The 18,874-nt window shown below is 38.2% G+C and overlaps 1 protein-coding gene and 1 non-coding gene across 4 annotated transcripts in view; one reads left to right on the forward strand and one right to left on the reverse strand.

The window, feature by feature from the left end:
* SLCO1B3 (solute carrier organic anion transporter family member 1B3) overlaps positions 1–18,874 on the reverse strand; it is an 83,952-nt gene that overhangs the window by 42,180 nt on the left and 22,898 nt on the right. For 2 of the 3 annotated variants that reach the window (XM_086401849.1, XM_086401850.1), the window contains one exon: positions 5,016–5,157. In XM_086401849.1, the coding sequence (XP_086257975.1) occupies positions 5,016–5,157 (142 nt within the window). Of the gene's footprint in view, positions 1–5,015; positions 5,158–8,179; positions 8,202–18,874 lie in introns of those variants that run through there. The other variant, XM_086401851.1, reaches the window with a different exon arrangement.
* On the forward strand, positions 17,553–17,655 carry LOC147372597 (U6 spliceosomal RNA). The gene has a single exon (XR_015165006.1). It is a non-coding gene; the product is annotated as a U6 spliceosomal RNA (small nuclear RNA).

Here is an 18,874-nt window from a genome sequence, read left to right on the forward strand (position 1 = left end):
CCAAATATATCCATGTGAGGGACCAGAAGGCCAGCCTAAACATTACAACCTTATGTGATAGATGCACCCCTTAATTTAATAGAAAAAGATTTACTTATACAATGACAAACTCAAATATATATTCCACATTTTCCCTAGGGGCCACTGCTAATTTAGCAAACAATACAATTATTAAAATAACTTAGAAAAATGACGAGCCTATTTAGACAGAGCAATGGCCCCTTACAAAAGAGAAATTAGAGGCTACTAAGAAACTTATAAATACACAATTGAAGTAAAAACATATTGAGAAATCTTGTTCCCTTGGAATTCTCCCACCATGTGTCAATATTATGTAACCAAAGCCCTTAAACCTATGAGAAAACAATTTCCTAACTTTCTTGTTATTCATTATATAGATGATATATTGTTTTCAGCTCCATCTGTTTTAGAAACTCAACAGATGTTTGACATAACTCAACAATGCTTAAAAGTTTCTGAATTAATCATTGCCCCTAAAAAGATTCAAACATCTGCACCTTACTATTACTTAAGATTTGTTGTTAATAGATAATGTATTGCTACTGCTAAGTCATTTCAGTCATGTCCGACTCTGTGTGACCCCATAGACAGCAGCCCACCAGGCTCCCCCGTCCCTGGGATTCTCCAGGCAAGAACACTGGAGTGGGTTGCCATTTCCTTCTCCAATGCATGAAAGTGAAAAGTCAAAGTGAAGTCGCTCAGTCGTGTCCGACTCTTAGCGACCCCATGGACTACAGCCTACCAGGCTCCTCCATCCATGGGATTTTCCAGGCAAGAGTACTGGAGTGGGGTGCCATTGCCTGCTCCGAGATAATGTATTACTCCCCAACTAACACAGATTCATGTTAATAAATTATCAATCTTGAATGATTTTCATAAACTTTTAGGTGATATAAATTGAATTAGACCCTCTTTAGACATTGCAAATTATCAACCGACTAATTTATTTAACACTTTAAAAAGAGATCCCAATTTAAATAGCCCTCATTCACTTTCACAAGAGATACAAGAAGAACTCTATTTATATAAAATAAATTGCAAAAGCAATTTCTTAACTTGTATTAGACTTGATTTACCTCTAGAGTTATTTATACTCCCCTCCCTCCATTCTCCCACAGGACTTCTTACCCAATAAAAATACCCAATAGAATGGATTTATACCCTTTTTAGGGGGACAAGGTCACTTACACCCTATCTTGATTTGATCACTCTAATCATTATCAATGAAAAAAATAGAGCTAGGACTCTAATTGGCTCAGATCCTCATAAAATTGTAGTACCTATTAATAAATCTCAAACAGAAAACACATTACAAACTTCTACCAATTTACAAATAGCCTTTCTGAAATATTTTGGAAAATTTTCATTTCATTATCCGTCTAACAAACTTTAAAGTTTCTTCAGAAATACTGAATTTATTATCTCTCACATTGTCACATCACAACCTGTATCTCAAACTGATGTTTTCTATATAAATGGGACTAAAAACACCAAAGCCTCATTCTGGTCTCTCAAAAAATATAAAGTCTTTTATACTAAATTTCACTCTGCTCAACAAAATGAATTATATGTTCTCATTCATGTTAGTCACCTACATTCTTATCCTATTAATATAGTTTCTGACTCCTTATATTCAGTTTTTGTATTAAAAAATATAAAAACTTCTACCATAAATTCTAATCAATCTATTATCCAACAACTTTTTCTTAATCTCCAATCTATTGTTAAAAACCACACTTCCCCCATTTATATTACCCATATTTGAACACATTCTTGTCTTCCTGGCCCTATGGCTCATGACAATAAATAAGCTAAGCTTGTGTCTTTTGCTACTTCTGAAGAGCAACATGCTCTATTACACAATAATGCTGGCTCATTACATAAAATTTGGACAATTCCATACCGATATGCTAAAAAAATCATTAATAATTGCTCTACTTGTAGGCCCCTACATCTTTGACCCATTACACAAGATATCAGTCCTTGAGGATTACAACCCAATAAACTATGACAAATGGATGTAACTCATTGCCCTGAACTTTCTCCCTCTTCCTTCTTATATGTCTCACTCGATACAAGTTCTTCTTTTACATGGGCCACACCTCTCCGAGGTGAAACTACACGACATGTTATAACTCACCTGTTAGCTTGCTTTACAGTAATGAGAACACCTAGTTCTATAAAAACAGACAATGGCCCTGCCTATATTTTTAGACAATTCAAACAATGTTTACATTCATTCTCTATTCAACATATTACAGACATTTCCTTATAATTCACAAACACAGGACATAATTGAATGAGCACATCATACACTGAAACTACAGATAAAAAAATTTAAAAAGGGGGAATACACAGGAACACTTCTATCTTCCTTATCCAGAGCAGACTTTACTAGATTCCAATGCAATATATTGTTTAATCCTATAACTATTGTTAGTACAGCTTTATTTTTTTTTTAAATTTTAAACTTACTGCAAGGAGATATCTTGACAAAAGCAGAAAAACATTTCGAGGCATTGAAGGATACCTCCCTTCCTCTGTTCATTTGGTATCAAGACAGGTTGACTAAGCAATGAAAATCTGGAAAATTAATATCACAGGGGAAAGGGTATGCTTGTATTTCTCCAGATGGATCCAACGAAATCAGTTGGCTCCCTCTTCGGAAGATCTGCACAGGGGAGCCACTGGCGTTCAAGATAGAGAAGAAATGGCAAAATCCCCAGGAGGAGGAAATTTCAGTACAAGCCATGGTGGCTTTAAAAATTTTCCAAGAAACGCTGCACTCAACGTCATCAACCTTATGATCTCCCTACTTGGGGACAGATCAAAACCCTTTCTAATCAAGCTGAAAATCTGGTTTCTCAGCAGGGAATGCCTTGGAATCCTGAAAATATTTTTGTTGCTATGCTTGCTTTGCTTGCTTTTGCTTCCCCTGCTCAGGCTGACTTGATTAATCACACTTATTGGGCTTATATACCTAACCCCCCTTTATTACAGGTTGTAAAATGGGCAGATATAGGACCGATCATATCCACTAATGACTCAGTACATATGCCTCCTCCTTGGAGCTTGGAGGGGCCCTCTCATCCTGAGGAAGAAGGAAGACTAATTAACATTTCTCTAGGCTATGAAATCCTTCCTTATGCATGGGTCCAGTAAAATTATGTATTAATGTTAATCGACAAACGTGGCTTTTCCTCCTGCCTCCAAAAAAGAACTTCCGCACATTGCTTGGACTGTTTACTGCCCTGTCCTTTTATGAGAACCATGTCAATACTATCAAAACTCTAGGAAAAGGACAAAAATAGGAATGTAAGGGCTTTACTTATAAGGACTTTAAATATACTCCTGTTTATTGGGATAGATGTCAAGCTAAATCAGGGAAATTAATGTTTATGGCCAATTACACCATTGATGAAAGTGAAAGTGGAGAGTGAAAAAGTTGGCTTAAAGCTCAACATTCAGAAAACGAAGATCACGGCATCCGGTCCCATCACTTCATGGGAAATAGATGGGGAAACAGGGGAAACAGTGTCAGACTTTATTTTTTGGGGCTCTAAAATCACTGCAGATGGTGACTGCAGCCATGAAATTAAAAGATGCTTACTCCTTGGAAGGAAAGTTATGACCAACCTAGATAGCATATTGAAAAGCAGAGACATTACTTTGCCAACAAAGGTTCGTCTAGTCAAGGCTATGGTTCTTCCTGTGGTCGTGTATGGATGTGAGAGTTGGACTGTGAAGAAGGCTGAGTGCTGAAGAATTGATGCTTTTGAACTGTGGTGTTGGAGAAGACTCTTGAGAGTCCCTTGGACTGCAAGGAGATCCAACCAGTCCATTCTGAAGGAGATCAGCCCTGGGATTTCTTTGGAAGGAATGATGCTAAAGCTGAAACTCCAGTACTTTGGCCACCTCATGTGAAGAGTTAACTCAATGGAAAAGACTCTGATGCTGGGAGGGATAGGGGGCAGGAGGAGAAGGGGATGACAGAGGATGAGGTGGCTGGATGGCATCACTGACTCGATGGACGTGAGTCTGAGTGAACTCCAGGAGTTGGCAATGGACAGGGAGGCCTGGCGTGCTGTGATTCATGGGGTCGCAAAGAGTCGGACACAACTAAGGGACTGAACTGAACTGAACTGAAAGGTGAATGAAAAATGCATTGAGTAAATATCTTTCCTCAAGTATTTTTGTCCTACAGCTATTTCCTAAGGCTGTAGGAAAAACAGCCAAAGATGTCAACATTCACAGATAGTACGTTGTGTCCTGGGAACGCATTTAAACTTTGAAACTGCAGGGCAACGTGTGTTTGTGAACCTGGAATTGGGGTATGATGGCTCAGATAGTGAAGAATCTGCCTGCAATGCAAGACACCTGGGTTTGATCCCTGGGTTGCAAAGATCCCCCTGGAGAAGGCAATGACTACCCACTCCAGTAATCTTGGAGAATTCCAGGGACAGAGGCGCCTAGTGGGCTACAGTCCATGGAGTCACAAAGAGTCAGACACAACTAACACTTTTACTTTTTTCAAACAGTAGAACCTAACAAACATTGCTTCAAAACTGTTCCTCCCTCCCTAAAATATCAGAATCATAGTCTTCTCTCCAACGTTTTTTTGCACTAGTGCATCTTGAGAAAAGGAATGTTAAAACCCTGCAAAATATTAGTTCACAGACAGCGAGCTTGTATAAATCAGAGCTGTTTAACCTCTATACTTTTGACATTTTGGGCTAGGTAATTCTTTGTTTTGGAGCTGCCTTGGGCATTGTGGGATGTTTTGAGGCATCTCTGGCCTCCGCCACTAGATGCCAGTACCATTCCCTAATCCTCGGTGATGACAACCAAATTGTCTCCAGATACTACCAAATTGCCACAGCAGGGGTGTGGGGATCCTTACCTCTGGTTAAGGATCAGTGGTGGAGAGCATATACGAACAGTTTTCACCTCTGCAATTCTGATTACTAAATAATAAAAATGCATATAAAACTTACCAATTTCAAAGCTTCCGTCAATTAAGCCAACAGTAGAAGATGATATGTCAAATCTTCTTTCTATTTGAGTGATGGAACTTTTCATAATGACTGCACCCAGTGCCTTAGAAATAAAGCTGAGTGACAGGGCTGCCAAAAACATCTAAGGAAAAACAGGAAAGGGAAAAATGATTAATCATAAGATCCCATAGTGCTTATATATATATATATATATATACACACACACACACAAAGAATTTGAAAAGCTTTCTTCTTTACTTAGTATTGAATGTGTGTGCATGTGTGTGTTAAAAGAATACTCACTTTCTCCTATTTCAATTGGTACTTCTTAGTCCTTTTAACATTAACATAACTATATCCATAAAGCATCATTTTCTAACTTGATTACAGCATCAGATTATTAGACTAGGACAAAGTTGAATTATTCTTTAAGTTAATGTCATTACTTGATTTCTCAGTTCAGTTCAGTTGCTCAGTCGTGTCTGACTCTTTGCGACCCATGAACTGCAGCATGCCAGGCCTCCCTGTCCACCACCAACTGCCAGAGTCTACCCAAACCCATGTCCACTGAGTCCGTGAAGCCATCCAACCATCTCATCCTCTGTCATCCCCTTCTCCTCCTGCCCTCAATCTTTCCCAGCATCAGGATCTTTTCAAGTGAGTCAGCTCTTCGTATCAGGTGGCCAAAGTATTAGAGTTTCAGATTAAACATTAGTCCTTCCAATGAATATTCAGGACTGATTTCCTTTAGGATAGATTGTTTGGATCACCTTGCAGTCCAAAGGACTCTCAAGAGTCTTCTCCAACACCACAGTTCAAAAGCATCAGTTCTTTGGTGCTCAGCTTTCTTTATAGTCCAACTCTCACATCCACACATGACTACTGGAAAAACCATAGCCTTGAGTAGACGGACCTTTGTTGACAAAGTAATGTCTCTGCTTTTAAACATGCTGTCTAGGTTGGTCATAACTTTCCTTCCAAGGAGTAAGAATCTTTTAATTTCATGGCTGCAGTCACCATCTGCAGTGATTTTGGAGCCCCCAAAAATAAAGTCAGCCACTATTTCTCCATCTATTTGCCTTGAAGTGATGGGACTGGATGCCATGATCTTAGTTTTCTGAATGTTCAACTTTAAGCCAACTTTTTCACTCTCCTCTTCCATTTTCATCAAGAGGTTCTTTAGTTTTTACTCACTTTCTGCCATAATGGTGGTGTCATCTGCATATCTGAGGTTATTGATATTTCTCCTGGCAATCCTGATTCCAGCTTGTGCTTCTTCCAGCCCAGCATTTCTCATGATGTACTCTGCATAGATGTTAAATAAGCAGGGTGACAATATACAGCCTTGTATTCCTTTTCCTATTTGGAACCAGTCTGTTGTTCCATGCCCAGTTCTAACTGTTGCTTCCTGACCTGCATACAGGTTTCTCAAGAGGCAGGTCAGGTGGTCTGGTATTCCCATCTCTTTCAGAATTTTCCACAGTTTATTGTGATCCTCACAGTCAAAGGCTTTGGCATAGTCAATAAAGCAGAAATAGATGTTTTTCTGAAACTCTCTTGCTTTTTAGATGATCCAGTGGGTGTTGGCAATTTGATCTCTGGTTCCTCTGCCTTTTCTAAAACCAGCTTGAACATCTGGAAGTTCACAGTTCAAGTATTGCTGAAGCCTGGCTTGGAGAATTTTGAGCATTACTTTGCTAGTGTGTGAGATGAGTGCATTTGTGTGGTAGTTTGAGCATTCTTTGGCATTGCCTTTCTTTGGGACTGGAATGAAAACTGACCTTTTCCAGTTCTGTGGCCACTGCTGAGTTTTCCAAATTTGCTGGCATATTGAGTGCAGCATTTTCACAGCATCATTTTTTAGAATTTGAAATAGCTCAACTGAAATTTCATCACCTCCACTAACTTTGTTCGTAGTAATGCTTCTTAAGGCCCACTTGACTTCACATTCCAGGATGTCTGGCTCTAGGTGAGTGTGAGAGATCATACCATTATGATTATCTGGGTCATGAAAATCTTTTTTGTACAGTACTTCTGTGTATTCTTGCCACTCTTCTTAATATCTTCTGCTTCTGTTAGGTCCCTACGATTTCCGTCTTTTATTGAGCCCATGTTTTCATGAAATGTTCCCTTGGTATCTCTAATTTTCTTGCAGAGATCTCTAGTCTTTCCCATTCTGTTGTTTTCCTCTATTTCTTTGCATTGATCGCTGAAAAAGGCTTTCTTATCTCTCCTTGCTATTCTTTGGAACTCTGCATTCAAATGGGTATATCTTTCCTTTTCTCCTCTGCTTTTTGCTTCTCTTCTTTTCACAGCTATTTGTAAGGCCTAAGAAGCTAGATAATGGTATGAGATGGCCATGATTACAAACTGTTCTTTAGCCCCAAGTAAATAGCAAAGGTCAACAGTCAGGGGAGTAACTAGACATTTTCAAAAGTCATTTCTAGGAAGCCAGCTGAAAATATTTTTCATTTATAAAACCTCACTAATATTGGAGCAAACCAAATTAACATGAAGACAACAAAGCAATATAGTCACTGTTTTTAGAAAAAAAGACTTTTAACCCCACTGGTTATCGATGTTTTATTCTCAATTTGATTTAAAAAAAATTATGGATTCATCTTTCTTACGGTCCTCATTTACATCCATTAGCAAATTCCTCTTACATCTAGTATCAAAATATCATCCTGTTATGAACTGCATGTTAGTATCTCTACAAAATCCATATGTTGAGACTCTAATCCCCAGAGTGATGATATTTCAAGATGGGGTGTTGGGGTGATACAAGTTTTCCCCACTAGTCAAAAGCAGAGCATTCCTCTGAAATTTTAATAAGCCAAAATGGAAAGAATCTATTTCCTTAGGACACATCTTGCTAACAAATGCACAAAACAAATCTAGATAAAGCACAGATGCTTGCAAACACAGTTCAAACATATGGCAGCTTCACAGTGAAATGCAAAGTGTAGTTTTCAGGGAAGAATATTAGAGATGCTGCTGCCATTATTCAAGGTGACCAAGGCTAAATGCTATTTTTGCTTTTCACCATTTCTTGTGAAAGCAAAAGTACTTTTTGAATTTCTTTCAGTTAGCAAAAACAGGTACTAATGAAGGTCTTTCATAAACATAAATGATGTAAAGTGAAGTTTTGAAAAGTGGTATACCTATAATTGGGCCATGAGAGTGGAGTCCTTGCGATAGGATATGTCTCTCTCTCTGCCATGTGAGGACACAGCAAGAAGATAGTCATCTGAAAACACGGAAGATGGTTTCCGACAGAACCCAACCATGCTGGTACCCTCTTCACAGATGTCTAGCCTCTAGAACTGTGAGAAATAAAATTTCTGCTTTTTAAAACATCTAGTCTATGGTATTCTGTTATAGCAGCCCAAGCTGATTAAGACAGCTCCTTCTCATTGCCTCCTACTCTGCAAAGTGGTGGGCAACATCATGTCTAGAATGGAGTGCTGCATTAGCCTCCTAGAAGACCTTTCTGCTTCTTTTTTTTCCCATTTCATTTGTTTTTTAATTGGAGTATGTTAGTTGCTCAATTGTGTCTAACTCTTTGTGACTGCATGGACTGTAGCACACCAGGTTCTTCTGTCTATTACCTTCTCCAGTGGATCTTCATGACCCAGAAATTGAACCTGGGTCCTCTGTGTTGCAGACAGATTCCTTATAGTCAGAGCCACTAGACTATAATTTCTTTATAAAGTTGCATTGGTTTCTGCTATACAATGATGTTAATCAGCTATATATATATATATATATATATATATATATATATAAAATATATATAAAACCTCCTTCTTGAGTATCCCTTCCCTCTTCCATCGCACGCTTTTAGGTCATCACAGCACAGTGCTGAGCTCCCTGTGCTATATACAGCAGCTTCCCACTAGCTATTTGTTTTACACATGGTAATGTATATATGTCAGTGCTACTCTCTTAATTCATCTCACCCTCTTCCTCCCCTGCTGTGTCCGCAAGTCCGATCTCTATGCCTACGTTTCCATTCCTGCCCTGCATATAGCTTCATCAGTACCATTTTTCTAGATTCCATGTATATGCATTAATATACAATATTTGTTTTTCTGATTTACTTCACTTAGTGTAACAGGCTCTAGGTTCATCCACATCACTACATGACCCAATTTCACTCATTTTTATGGTTGAGTAATATTCCAGTGTATATAGGTACCTCATCTTTATCCGTGTAGACCTTTCTGCTTCTGCTCTTGTTTGCCTACTATTTCTTCTCAACACATTAGGTAGGAAGATTATTTCAAAATGAAAAGTTGATCAGGCCAGCATTCTCTGTTTTTCCATCTTGCTCATAGTAATATCTCATCTTCGCAACGTCCTCCAAGGTTTGAAATAATCTCTCCTCTCCCCTGCTCTCTTTTACTTTCAGATCTCATCTTCTGTAACTTCAGCCATTGCTCTACAGAAACCCTAGCCTTTTTGGTGTTCTTGGTGTCTGTACCTCAAGCCTTCCATGTTTATTATATTGTCTCAGGTTCTTTGTTTTTGCTTTTCTTTCTGCAGGGAAAGCTTTCATGTCGAATCATAGAATGATCATATGATACAGCAATCTCACTTCTGGGTATACAGCCAAAAGACTTAAAAGAAGAATCTTGAAGAGGTATTTGTGCATCCATGTTTATCACAGCATTATTCAAAATATCCAGGAGTTAGAAAGAATGCAAATATGCATCAACAGATAAAGGAATGAGGAAAATGTGGCATATACATGTAATGGAATATTATGCAGCCTTCAGCTCAGTTCAGTTCAGTTGCTCAGTCATGTCCAACAACTCTTTGTGACCCCATGGACTGCAGCACACCAGGCCTCCCTGTCCATCACTAACTCCCAGAGTTAACTCAGACTCATGTCCATCGAGTCAGTAACGCCATCCAACCATCTCATCCTCTGTCATCCCCTTCTCCTCCTGCCCTCAATCTTTCCCAACATTAGGGTCTTTTCCAATGAGTCAGCTCTTCACATCAGGTGGCCAAAGTATTGGAGTTTCAGCTTCAGCATCAGTTCTTCCAATGAACACCCAGGACTGATCTCCTTTATGATGGACTGGTTGGATCTCTTTGCAGTTCAAGGGACTCTCAAGAGTCTTCTCCAACACCATAGTTCAAAAACATCAATTCTTCCTTGCTCAGCTTTCTTTATAGTCCAACTATCATATCCATACATGACTACTGGAAAAACCATAGTCTTGACGAGATGGACATTTGTTGGCGAAGTAATGTCTCTGCTTTTGAATATGCTATCTAGGTTGGTCATAACTTTCCTCCAAGGAGTAAGCATCTTTTAATTTCATGGCTGCAATCACCATCTGCAGTGATTTTGGAGCCCAAAAAGTAAAGTTTGACACTGTTTCCACTGTTTCCACATCTATTTGCCTTGAAGTGATGGGGCCAGATGCCATGATCTTAGTTTTCTGAATGTTGAACTCGAAGCCAACTTTTTCACTCTCTTCTTTCACTTTCATCAAGAGGCTCTTTAGTTTTTCTTCACTTTCTGCCATTAAGGGTGGTATCATCTGCATATCTGAGGTTACTGATATTTCTCCCAGCACTCTTGATTCCAGCTTGTGCTTCCCCCAGCCCAACATTTCTCATGATGTACTCTGCATATAAGTTAAATAAGCAGGGTGACAATATACAGCCTTGATGTACTCCTTTTCCTATTTGGAACCAGTCTGTTGTTCCATGCCCAGTTCTAACTGTTGCTTCCTGACCTGCATATAGGTTTCTCAAGAGGCAGATCAGGTGGTCTGGTATTCCCATCTCTTTCAGAATTTTCCACAGTTTATTGTGATCCACACAGTCAAAGGCTTTGGCATAGTCAATAAAGCAGAAATAGATATTTTTCTGAAACTCTCTTGCTTTTTCCATGATTCAGCAGATGTTGGCAATTTGATCTCTGGTTCCTCTGCCTTTTCTAAAACCAGCTTGAACATTTGGAAGTTCACGGTTCACGTATTGCTGAAGACTGGTTTGGAGAATTTTGAGCATTACTTTGCTAGCGTGTGAGATGAGTGCATTTGTGTGGTAGTTTGAGCATTCTTTGGCATTGCCTTTCTTTAGGATTGGAAGGAAAACTGACCTTTTCCAGTCCTGTGGCCACCACTGAGGTTTTCCAAATTTGCTGGCATATTGAGTGCAACATTTTCACAGCATCATCTTTTAGGATTTGAAATAGCTCAACTGGAATTCCATCACCTCCACTAGCTTTGTTTGTAGTGATGCTTCCTAAGGCCCACTTGACTTCACATTCCAGGATTCTGGCTCTAGGTGAGTGATTATACCACTGTGATTATCTGGGTCATGAAGATCTTTTTTGTACAGTACTTCTGTGTATTCTTGCCACCTCTTCTTAATATCTTCTGCTTCTGTTAGGTCCCTACGATTTCTGTCTTTTATTGAGCCCATCTCTGCATGAAATATTCCTTTGGTATCTCTAATTTTCTTGGAGAGATCTCTAGTCTTTCTCATTGTATTATTTTCCTCTATTTCTTTGCATTAATCACTGAGGAAGGCTTTCTTATCTCTCTTTGCTATTCTTTGGAACTCCACATTCATATGGGTATATCTTTCCTTTTCTCATTTGCTTTTCACTTCTCTTCTTTTCACAGCTACAAGGAAGGAAATCCTATCCCATGCTACAACATGGCTGAGCCTCAAAGACATGCTAAGCAAAGTAAGCCAGTCATAAAGGGACAAATACTGTATGATTCCACTCGTGTGAAGTATTAAATTAGCCAAAATCATAAAAGCAGAAAGTAAAAATGTGGGTCCCCAAAACCAGGTGAAGACAACAGAGAATATTAGTGTTTAGTATTTCAGTGTTGCAAGATGAAAGAGTCTAGAGATTCGTGTAAACAACATGAAGATACTTAGCACCACTGAGCTGTTCCTTTAAAAATTGGTTAAGACAATAAATTTAACATCATATGTTTTTAAAATTATAAAAAATGTATTTTCCCATTTAAAAAATGTGGGTAGCTTTCTGCTGAGAGAAGTAACATGTCCTACTGGATATGTTCAAACTGTCACTGTGGCTGACAGATAGAGGCATGTTACTACATAGGTTCATTTTTTTTTTTCCCCTGTAACTTCTCTTCACTTTTGTCATCCCCTGATATATGAAATTTTATACAGATGTAGAACTTCCTGGTGAGCATTTCCTCCTCCATTCCTCTCCCCTACCCTTTACTAATTTTAGAGTTCTATTCTTTTTATAAATATATATAACTATAAGTAAATAAATCTTATAGATATGTATATATACATATACACACTTATGTGTGTGTGTGTGCCTGTGTGTGTGTGTGTGTGTACAGCCATGGGTGAATTTTTTAATTTATTGAGTTTGTTGCCTCTTTTCAAGAGTGGTGAAGTAAATAAAATATCTGGTGATTCTTGCCTCCCTGCTTTCCTTTACATATGGAAGCTCCCTTTCCTTGCTTTGAATATTCAGTCTTTGTGAAGCCTTTCTGGGATGGAGAGGCAGTAGTCTTTGGCAGCAGGGTGGCTCAGTGGTAAAGAATCAGTCTGTAAATGCAGGAGACACAGGTTTGATTTCTGGGTCAAAAAGATCTCCCAGAGAAAGAAATGGCAACCTGTTCCAGCATTGAATGGACAGAGAAGCCTGGCGGACTACAGTCCACAGGGTCGCAAAAGAGTCAGGCATGTTGTAGTGACTAAAACAACAAGTCAATAGTTTATCTGCATGTGGGCCCTTCACTTCTCCATGGGTGTCACCAGCCACTAGAGACACTGTTCAGCTCCTATGCCCAGGCATCCACCCACACTCACCTTTCCTGCCCAGGATAGATGCCTCTGCAGCTTGCTGGGGTGGGAGGGTAATTTGACAATCAGGTGAAATGTTAAGCAGGAAAGAGGCATGTTTTCTCTGACTGAATGAGTGCAACACACTATACAGATGCCTGCTGCTTGTCTCTGGGACCTGTCTTGATCCCATGGTCACTGGCTTTGCCTTTGAAGCACCCTTGGAGCCATGTCCATGTTTTTTCAGCTTTCTTCTCCTGCACTTGTATTAGACTGTGATTTCTTTCTTTAGCCTAATTCTTTTTCCTTCTTAGTTTTTCAAAAACTCTTATAGTTTCTGATTTACACAATGTATCTCTTCTTGTTTTATAGCACATCCACAAGTTACTTTTAATATCTTTTACATTTTTATTAAAATTGGAGGGAGGAGGACATGGCCTCAGCCTTATTATTTACAGTGTGCTGTACTGAACTAAAAGTCAAGTTCTACCTTTCTTTCTCTAATAAATAGAAAAAAATGTTATCAGGCTTTTTATCAAACTCAGATGCCTGACACATTATGAGTATGTACTCCATAAATGGTTTTTGGTTGTTGAATAAATTGTTGTTCCCCAGTTATAAATATGGTATACAGTTTACAGGCAGTGAAACCTCTCATATTTTAGATTTTCAGCTTTTAGATGAAGATAATTACAATAAAATTATTATGAAGATTAATTAAAGTAATATACATAAAATTTTTTGGCATGTAATAAGCATTGATAAATGTCTGATTTTATTATCACTGTGAGCTATCATCACTCAGCTTTTGGCTGTAAATTCATTCAGTTAAAAATAGAACTCTGATCACTTAGCCAAACACATTTTTTGTCAGGCACTATTTGAGTTGCTGCAGAATCAGTAATGAGCACACTGACAAATGATTTATTGATTATTAAAGAAATACTGAGTCAAACTCTTATCTAAGTCCTGATCATCAAAGCTCTACTTGGTACAATCAAAGAGGAGTGGCTTTTAGAAAGTAAGAGGACATTATCTCATTAAAGCAGATACAAGTGTGACCAGAAGTAAAACTTGTCCTAAATAAGAGCAGCTTTCTAAAAGTTCTGAAAAAGGTTTTGCAATGTCCATATTTTCAATCTTAAAAGGAAGATTAGCTCAAAACAAGAGATTCAATAAAATCAAAATCCGCATGGTACAATTCTAAATTGGTTTTACAAAGAAGAAAAGAGTAACAGGTGCAAACACAAGGGCTACAATAGGATTCTTCATAAACTGGGATTTTAGGAGGATGTGGATTGAGTTTCTGTAGATAGATTTCTAAATGTGCTTTCTTTTATTCTAACTGTAACCTGAGCTGTGAGCATTTTAGCCATGTTCCTAATGTGGGGCTGAAGTTCAGAGAAAGAATGGTATGGTGACTTTCTTATAACATAAATAATTAAATAATAAAAAAAACTCATTTCTTCAATGAAAAATATTAAAAGACTGATGCCATGAGATAGAGAATTTAAGATTGAGAGATTTCAGAACAGAGATACAAATATTCACAATTATCAAATACATTTTAAAATATCACAGGCAGAAAGACACAACTAGTACTGAGATAAAAGGTAAAGTCGATATTTACCTGCAATAAAGAATGTTCAAACTACCACACAAGTGCACTCATCTCACACGCTAGTAAAGTAATGCTCAAAATTCTCCAAGCCAGGCTTCAGCAATATGTGAACCATGAACTTCCACATGTTCAAGCTGATTTTAGAAAAGGCAGAAGAACCAGAGATTAAATGGCCAACATCCTCTGGATCATGGAAAAAGAAAGAGAGTTCCAGAAAAACATCTATTTCTGCTTTATTGACTATGCCAAAGCCTTTGACTGTGTGGATCACAATAAACTGTGGACAATTCTTCAAGAGATGGGAATACCAGACCACCTGACCTGCCTCTTGAGAAACCTGTATGCAGGTCAGGAAGCAACAGTTAGAACTGGACATGGAACAACAGACTGGTTCCAAATAGGAAAAGGAGTATATCAAGACTGTATATTGTCACCCTGCTTATTTAATTTATATGCAGAGTACATCATGAGAAATGCTGGGCTGGAAGAAGCACAAGCTGGAATCAGGATCGCCGGGAGAAATATCAATAATCTCAGATATGCAGATGATACCACCCTCATGGCAGAAAATGAAGAGGAACTAAAAAGCCTCTTGATGAAAGTGAAAGAGGAGAGTGAAAAAGTTGGCTTAAAGCTCAACATTCAGAAAACTAAGATCATGGCATCTGGTCCCATCACTTTAAGGCAAATTGATGCAGAAACAGTGGAAACAGTGTCAGACTTTTTGGGGGGAGGGCTCCAAAATCACTGCAGATGGTGATTGCAGCCATGAAATTAAAAGATGCTTATCTCTTGGAAGGAAAGTTATGACCAACCTAGATAGCATATTGAAAAGCAGAGACATTACTTTGCCAACAAAGGTCCATCTAGTCAAGGCTATGGTTTTTCCAGTGGTCATGTATGGATGTGAGAGTTGGACTGTGAAGAAAGCAGAGCACCGAAGAATTGATGCTTTTGAACTGTGGTATTGGAGAAGACTCTTTTTTTTTTAATTTATTATTTTAATTTATTTACTTTTTAATAGAAATTTATTTTAATTGGAGGCTTATTACTTTACAATATTGTATTGGTTTTGCCATACATCAACATGAATCTTGAGAGTCCCTTGGACTGCAAGGAGATCCAACCAGTCCATTCTAAAGGAGATCAGCCCTGGGTGTTCTTTGGAAGGACTGATGCTACAGCTGAAACTCCAATACTTTGGCCACCTCATGTGGAGAGTTGACTCATTGGAAAAGACTATGATGCTGGGAGGGATTGGGCGCAGGAGGAGACGGGGACGACAGAGGATGAGATGGCTGGATGGCATCACCGACTCGATGGACATGAGTTTGGGTGAACTCCGGGAGTTGGTGATGGACAGGGAAGCCTGGTGTGCTGCAATTCATGGGGTCGCAAAGAGTCGGACACGACTGAGTGACTGAACTGAACTGAAGTGGCAGGTCAGTCCTTTGTTTATTATGGCAAGAGCTCTAGAATTAAGGTCAGAGGCAGTTCCAAGTTTCCACATTGCCACGTGTACAGCCATAATCAACAACATAAACATTTGAGGTTCAACATTTGAACCTCAATTCATTTACTCAGCAAACATTTGTTGAGCAACTACAGTATGGCAATTAACTCCACTAAGCCTTGGAGTTGGAAAAAGACACAGAGTAAGAAGAGAAGTAAAAACAACTAAGACGTAATAAATGCCTCCAAAGAATTAATGTTTTCCTAGCCCAATAAACAAATAATGCCAGTATAATAATGTAAGGAGTACCGCAATTGCTATACATTTATAAATTTACGAGTACACAGGACAGTGGTTAATTCTGTCTGCAAAGGTCAAAGTTCCTATAGATATGGTAACATTTGAAAGAAGTCTTTAGGGAGTAAAAGAAGCTTAGAAACCGAAAAAGAAATAAACATTTTAAACAAAGTCAGAAACTGTGGAAACAGTGTCAGACTTTTTTTGGGGAGGGCTCCAAAATCACTGCAGATGGTGATTGCAGCCATGAAATTAAAAGATGCTTACCTCTTGGAAGGAAAGTTATGACCAACCTAGACAGCATATTGAAAAGCAGAGACATTACTTTGTCTCTGAGTAGTGTAAGAACACAGATCATTTGCAAAACAAAAATAATATCTGTGGGTGAAATACAAGGATAGAAATATGTCAACTGCTGGGAGATCAATCTGCATTTTTAAATGTGACCTAAGGAAATTAAATTTTAGGGGGCTAGTTCTGTAGTCATGAGGAAGATGAATTTATGGCAAAGAAATTAGTTAGGAAGCTGATTTCAGAGAGAAAAATGAACAGAGATGGAAAGAGGGGAACAGAAAGTTATAGACATGCTTGGGAGAAGTTTAAGAGGAGAACCAATAAAATTTGGAAATAACAGAATATAAGTATTCTAATTTTGTTTTATAGTGTGCTTCATTTTATGTAGTAATACTATTATTTGGGATGAGAAAAAGAGAAGTCTTAGGGAAGACAATGAAACCATCTGTTCACAAATCAAATTTGAGATGTCTAAAAATAAACTTCTACCTGATAGACCCACAGGTAAGGCAGGTTTGGTGCTCAAGAGAGAGTTTTGTATGGAAGCAGTTTTGAGATTTACCAGTGGATAACTGTACAGTTAACCCATATTCAGGCTTGTTACATTAACAGCTTATTCTTGCCCCACTGCATCCTAACTTTTCCATAAGTCTCTCTCTTTTTTTTTTTCCTCAATAAAACCAAGATTTGTTTATATTTCCATGAATCAAATCTTATTTTTTGCATTATTCTTCTTAAGTACCCTCAGCAGGCTGAGGGTGATTTTTAAACATTTAGTTCTCCAATGTAGCTGAATAAGTTCCCACTGGGCTGATCCTGTAAAGTCTTAGGGGAAAACAAAAAACACCCCAAAACGTGGGAGAACAAAAAAAGCTGTCAAATTCTGGAGAGGAGTTGACACTTAAAAGGAGACACCTAAGGTTAGTTTCTTTTTCTTATGGCTTTAAGGTGAGGCCACAGTTAGCATTATTCGGAAAAGTTAAAATTCTTTTAAAAAACTCACAGTTCTTTTGACCTGAAGAATGAGAAAAAAGAGTTTAGATTAAAATTTAGGGGAGAGTGTTTGCTTTGGCAGCAGATATGCTAAATTTGGAACAATACAGAGAAGATAAGTATGGTCCCTGTGCAAGGATGACATGCAGGTGTGTGAAGTGTTCATATTTTTTATGATACTTCTTAAAGTCTACGAAATATATTAAAGTGTGGATAGACAAGAGGAAATTAACATTTTGCCTGCAATTTAAAAAAAAAGCCTGTAGGTCGTCAGTGTAATGTTCTGATCAAAATGTATATGTAGGGGCTTCCCTGGTGGCTCAGTGGTAAAAGAATCTGCCTGCCAATGCAGGAGACACAGATTTGATCCTCTGTCTAGGAGGGTCCCACATGCTTTACAACAATGAAGTCCATGTGCCGTAACTACTGAGCTCGTGATTTAGAGCTTAGGAGCCACAACTACTGAGCCCAAGTGCAGCAACTACTGAAGCCCGTGCGCCCCAGAGCCCGTGCTATGCAACAAGAGAAGCCACTGTAATGAGAAGCCCACGAACACAAGTAGAGAGAAGCCTCCATTCACTGCAATTGGAGGAAAACCCATGCAGCAATGAAGACCCAGCATACAAACATAAATTTTAGAAATGTATATGTATACACATATGATTGGAATTGTATTATCTTAAACTCTCAATTTTTTATCTAAATATACCCTTGCATCAGAGGAGTCAAAGCAGTTGAATCAGAAAACCTGCTTGTATTTTGCAATAAATATTGGTCTAATCTGAAAAATAAATTCAGGGGAGAATCTCATAAAGGAGAGATCCAGAGAATGGGGGCCTTAAATTCTGTATGTAAACTCTCCAAAAATTTGACCTCTGAACAATTTAAGCTAGTCAGCTAAGGATAAAGTAATTGAACTGAGATTTGAACTATTTCCTAAGAGATAGACATTGCAATTTCAGGTCAACAAACTTAATTGCCTTGTAACACAAACAAAAAATATCAACAGCCTTTGGAAGAATATAACAATGTCCGAAATTACCAACACATGAAGAGCCAGGAAAATGTAGCCAAGTCTCAAGAAAATTAACAATCAACCAAGTCCAACCCTTAGATTATGTTAGTAAGTAACACATACGTTAGTATTGCTGGACAGGAATTTTAAAGCAACTAATCTAACTGGGCCCTCTGATGTAGAGGAAAGTATCTCAAAATGAAAGAAAAGAAACAGAACATTTCACACACAAAAAAAACTGAAAAGAAGCTATAAAAATGAGAAAAATGCACTATCCAATAATATGCATAATAAAGATGCTAATTTATACCACATCTTCTAAATAGATGTATATGTACTCTGTAATCCGTGCTTTCTTATGACATAGATATTAGTAT

Source organism: Bos grunniens, chromosome 5 (genome assembly GCF_055505025.1).
Source record: "Bos grunniens cultivar Pamir isolate PY7600 chromosome 5, Bosgru_T2T1.0, whole genome shotgun sequence".
Taxonomy (NCBI): Eukaryota; Metazoa; Chordata; class Mammalia; order Artiodactyla; family Bovidae; genus Bos; species Bos grunniens.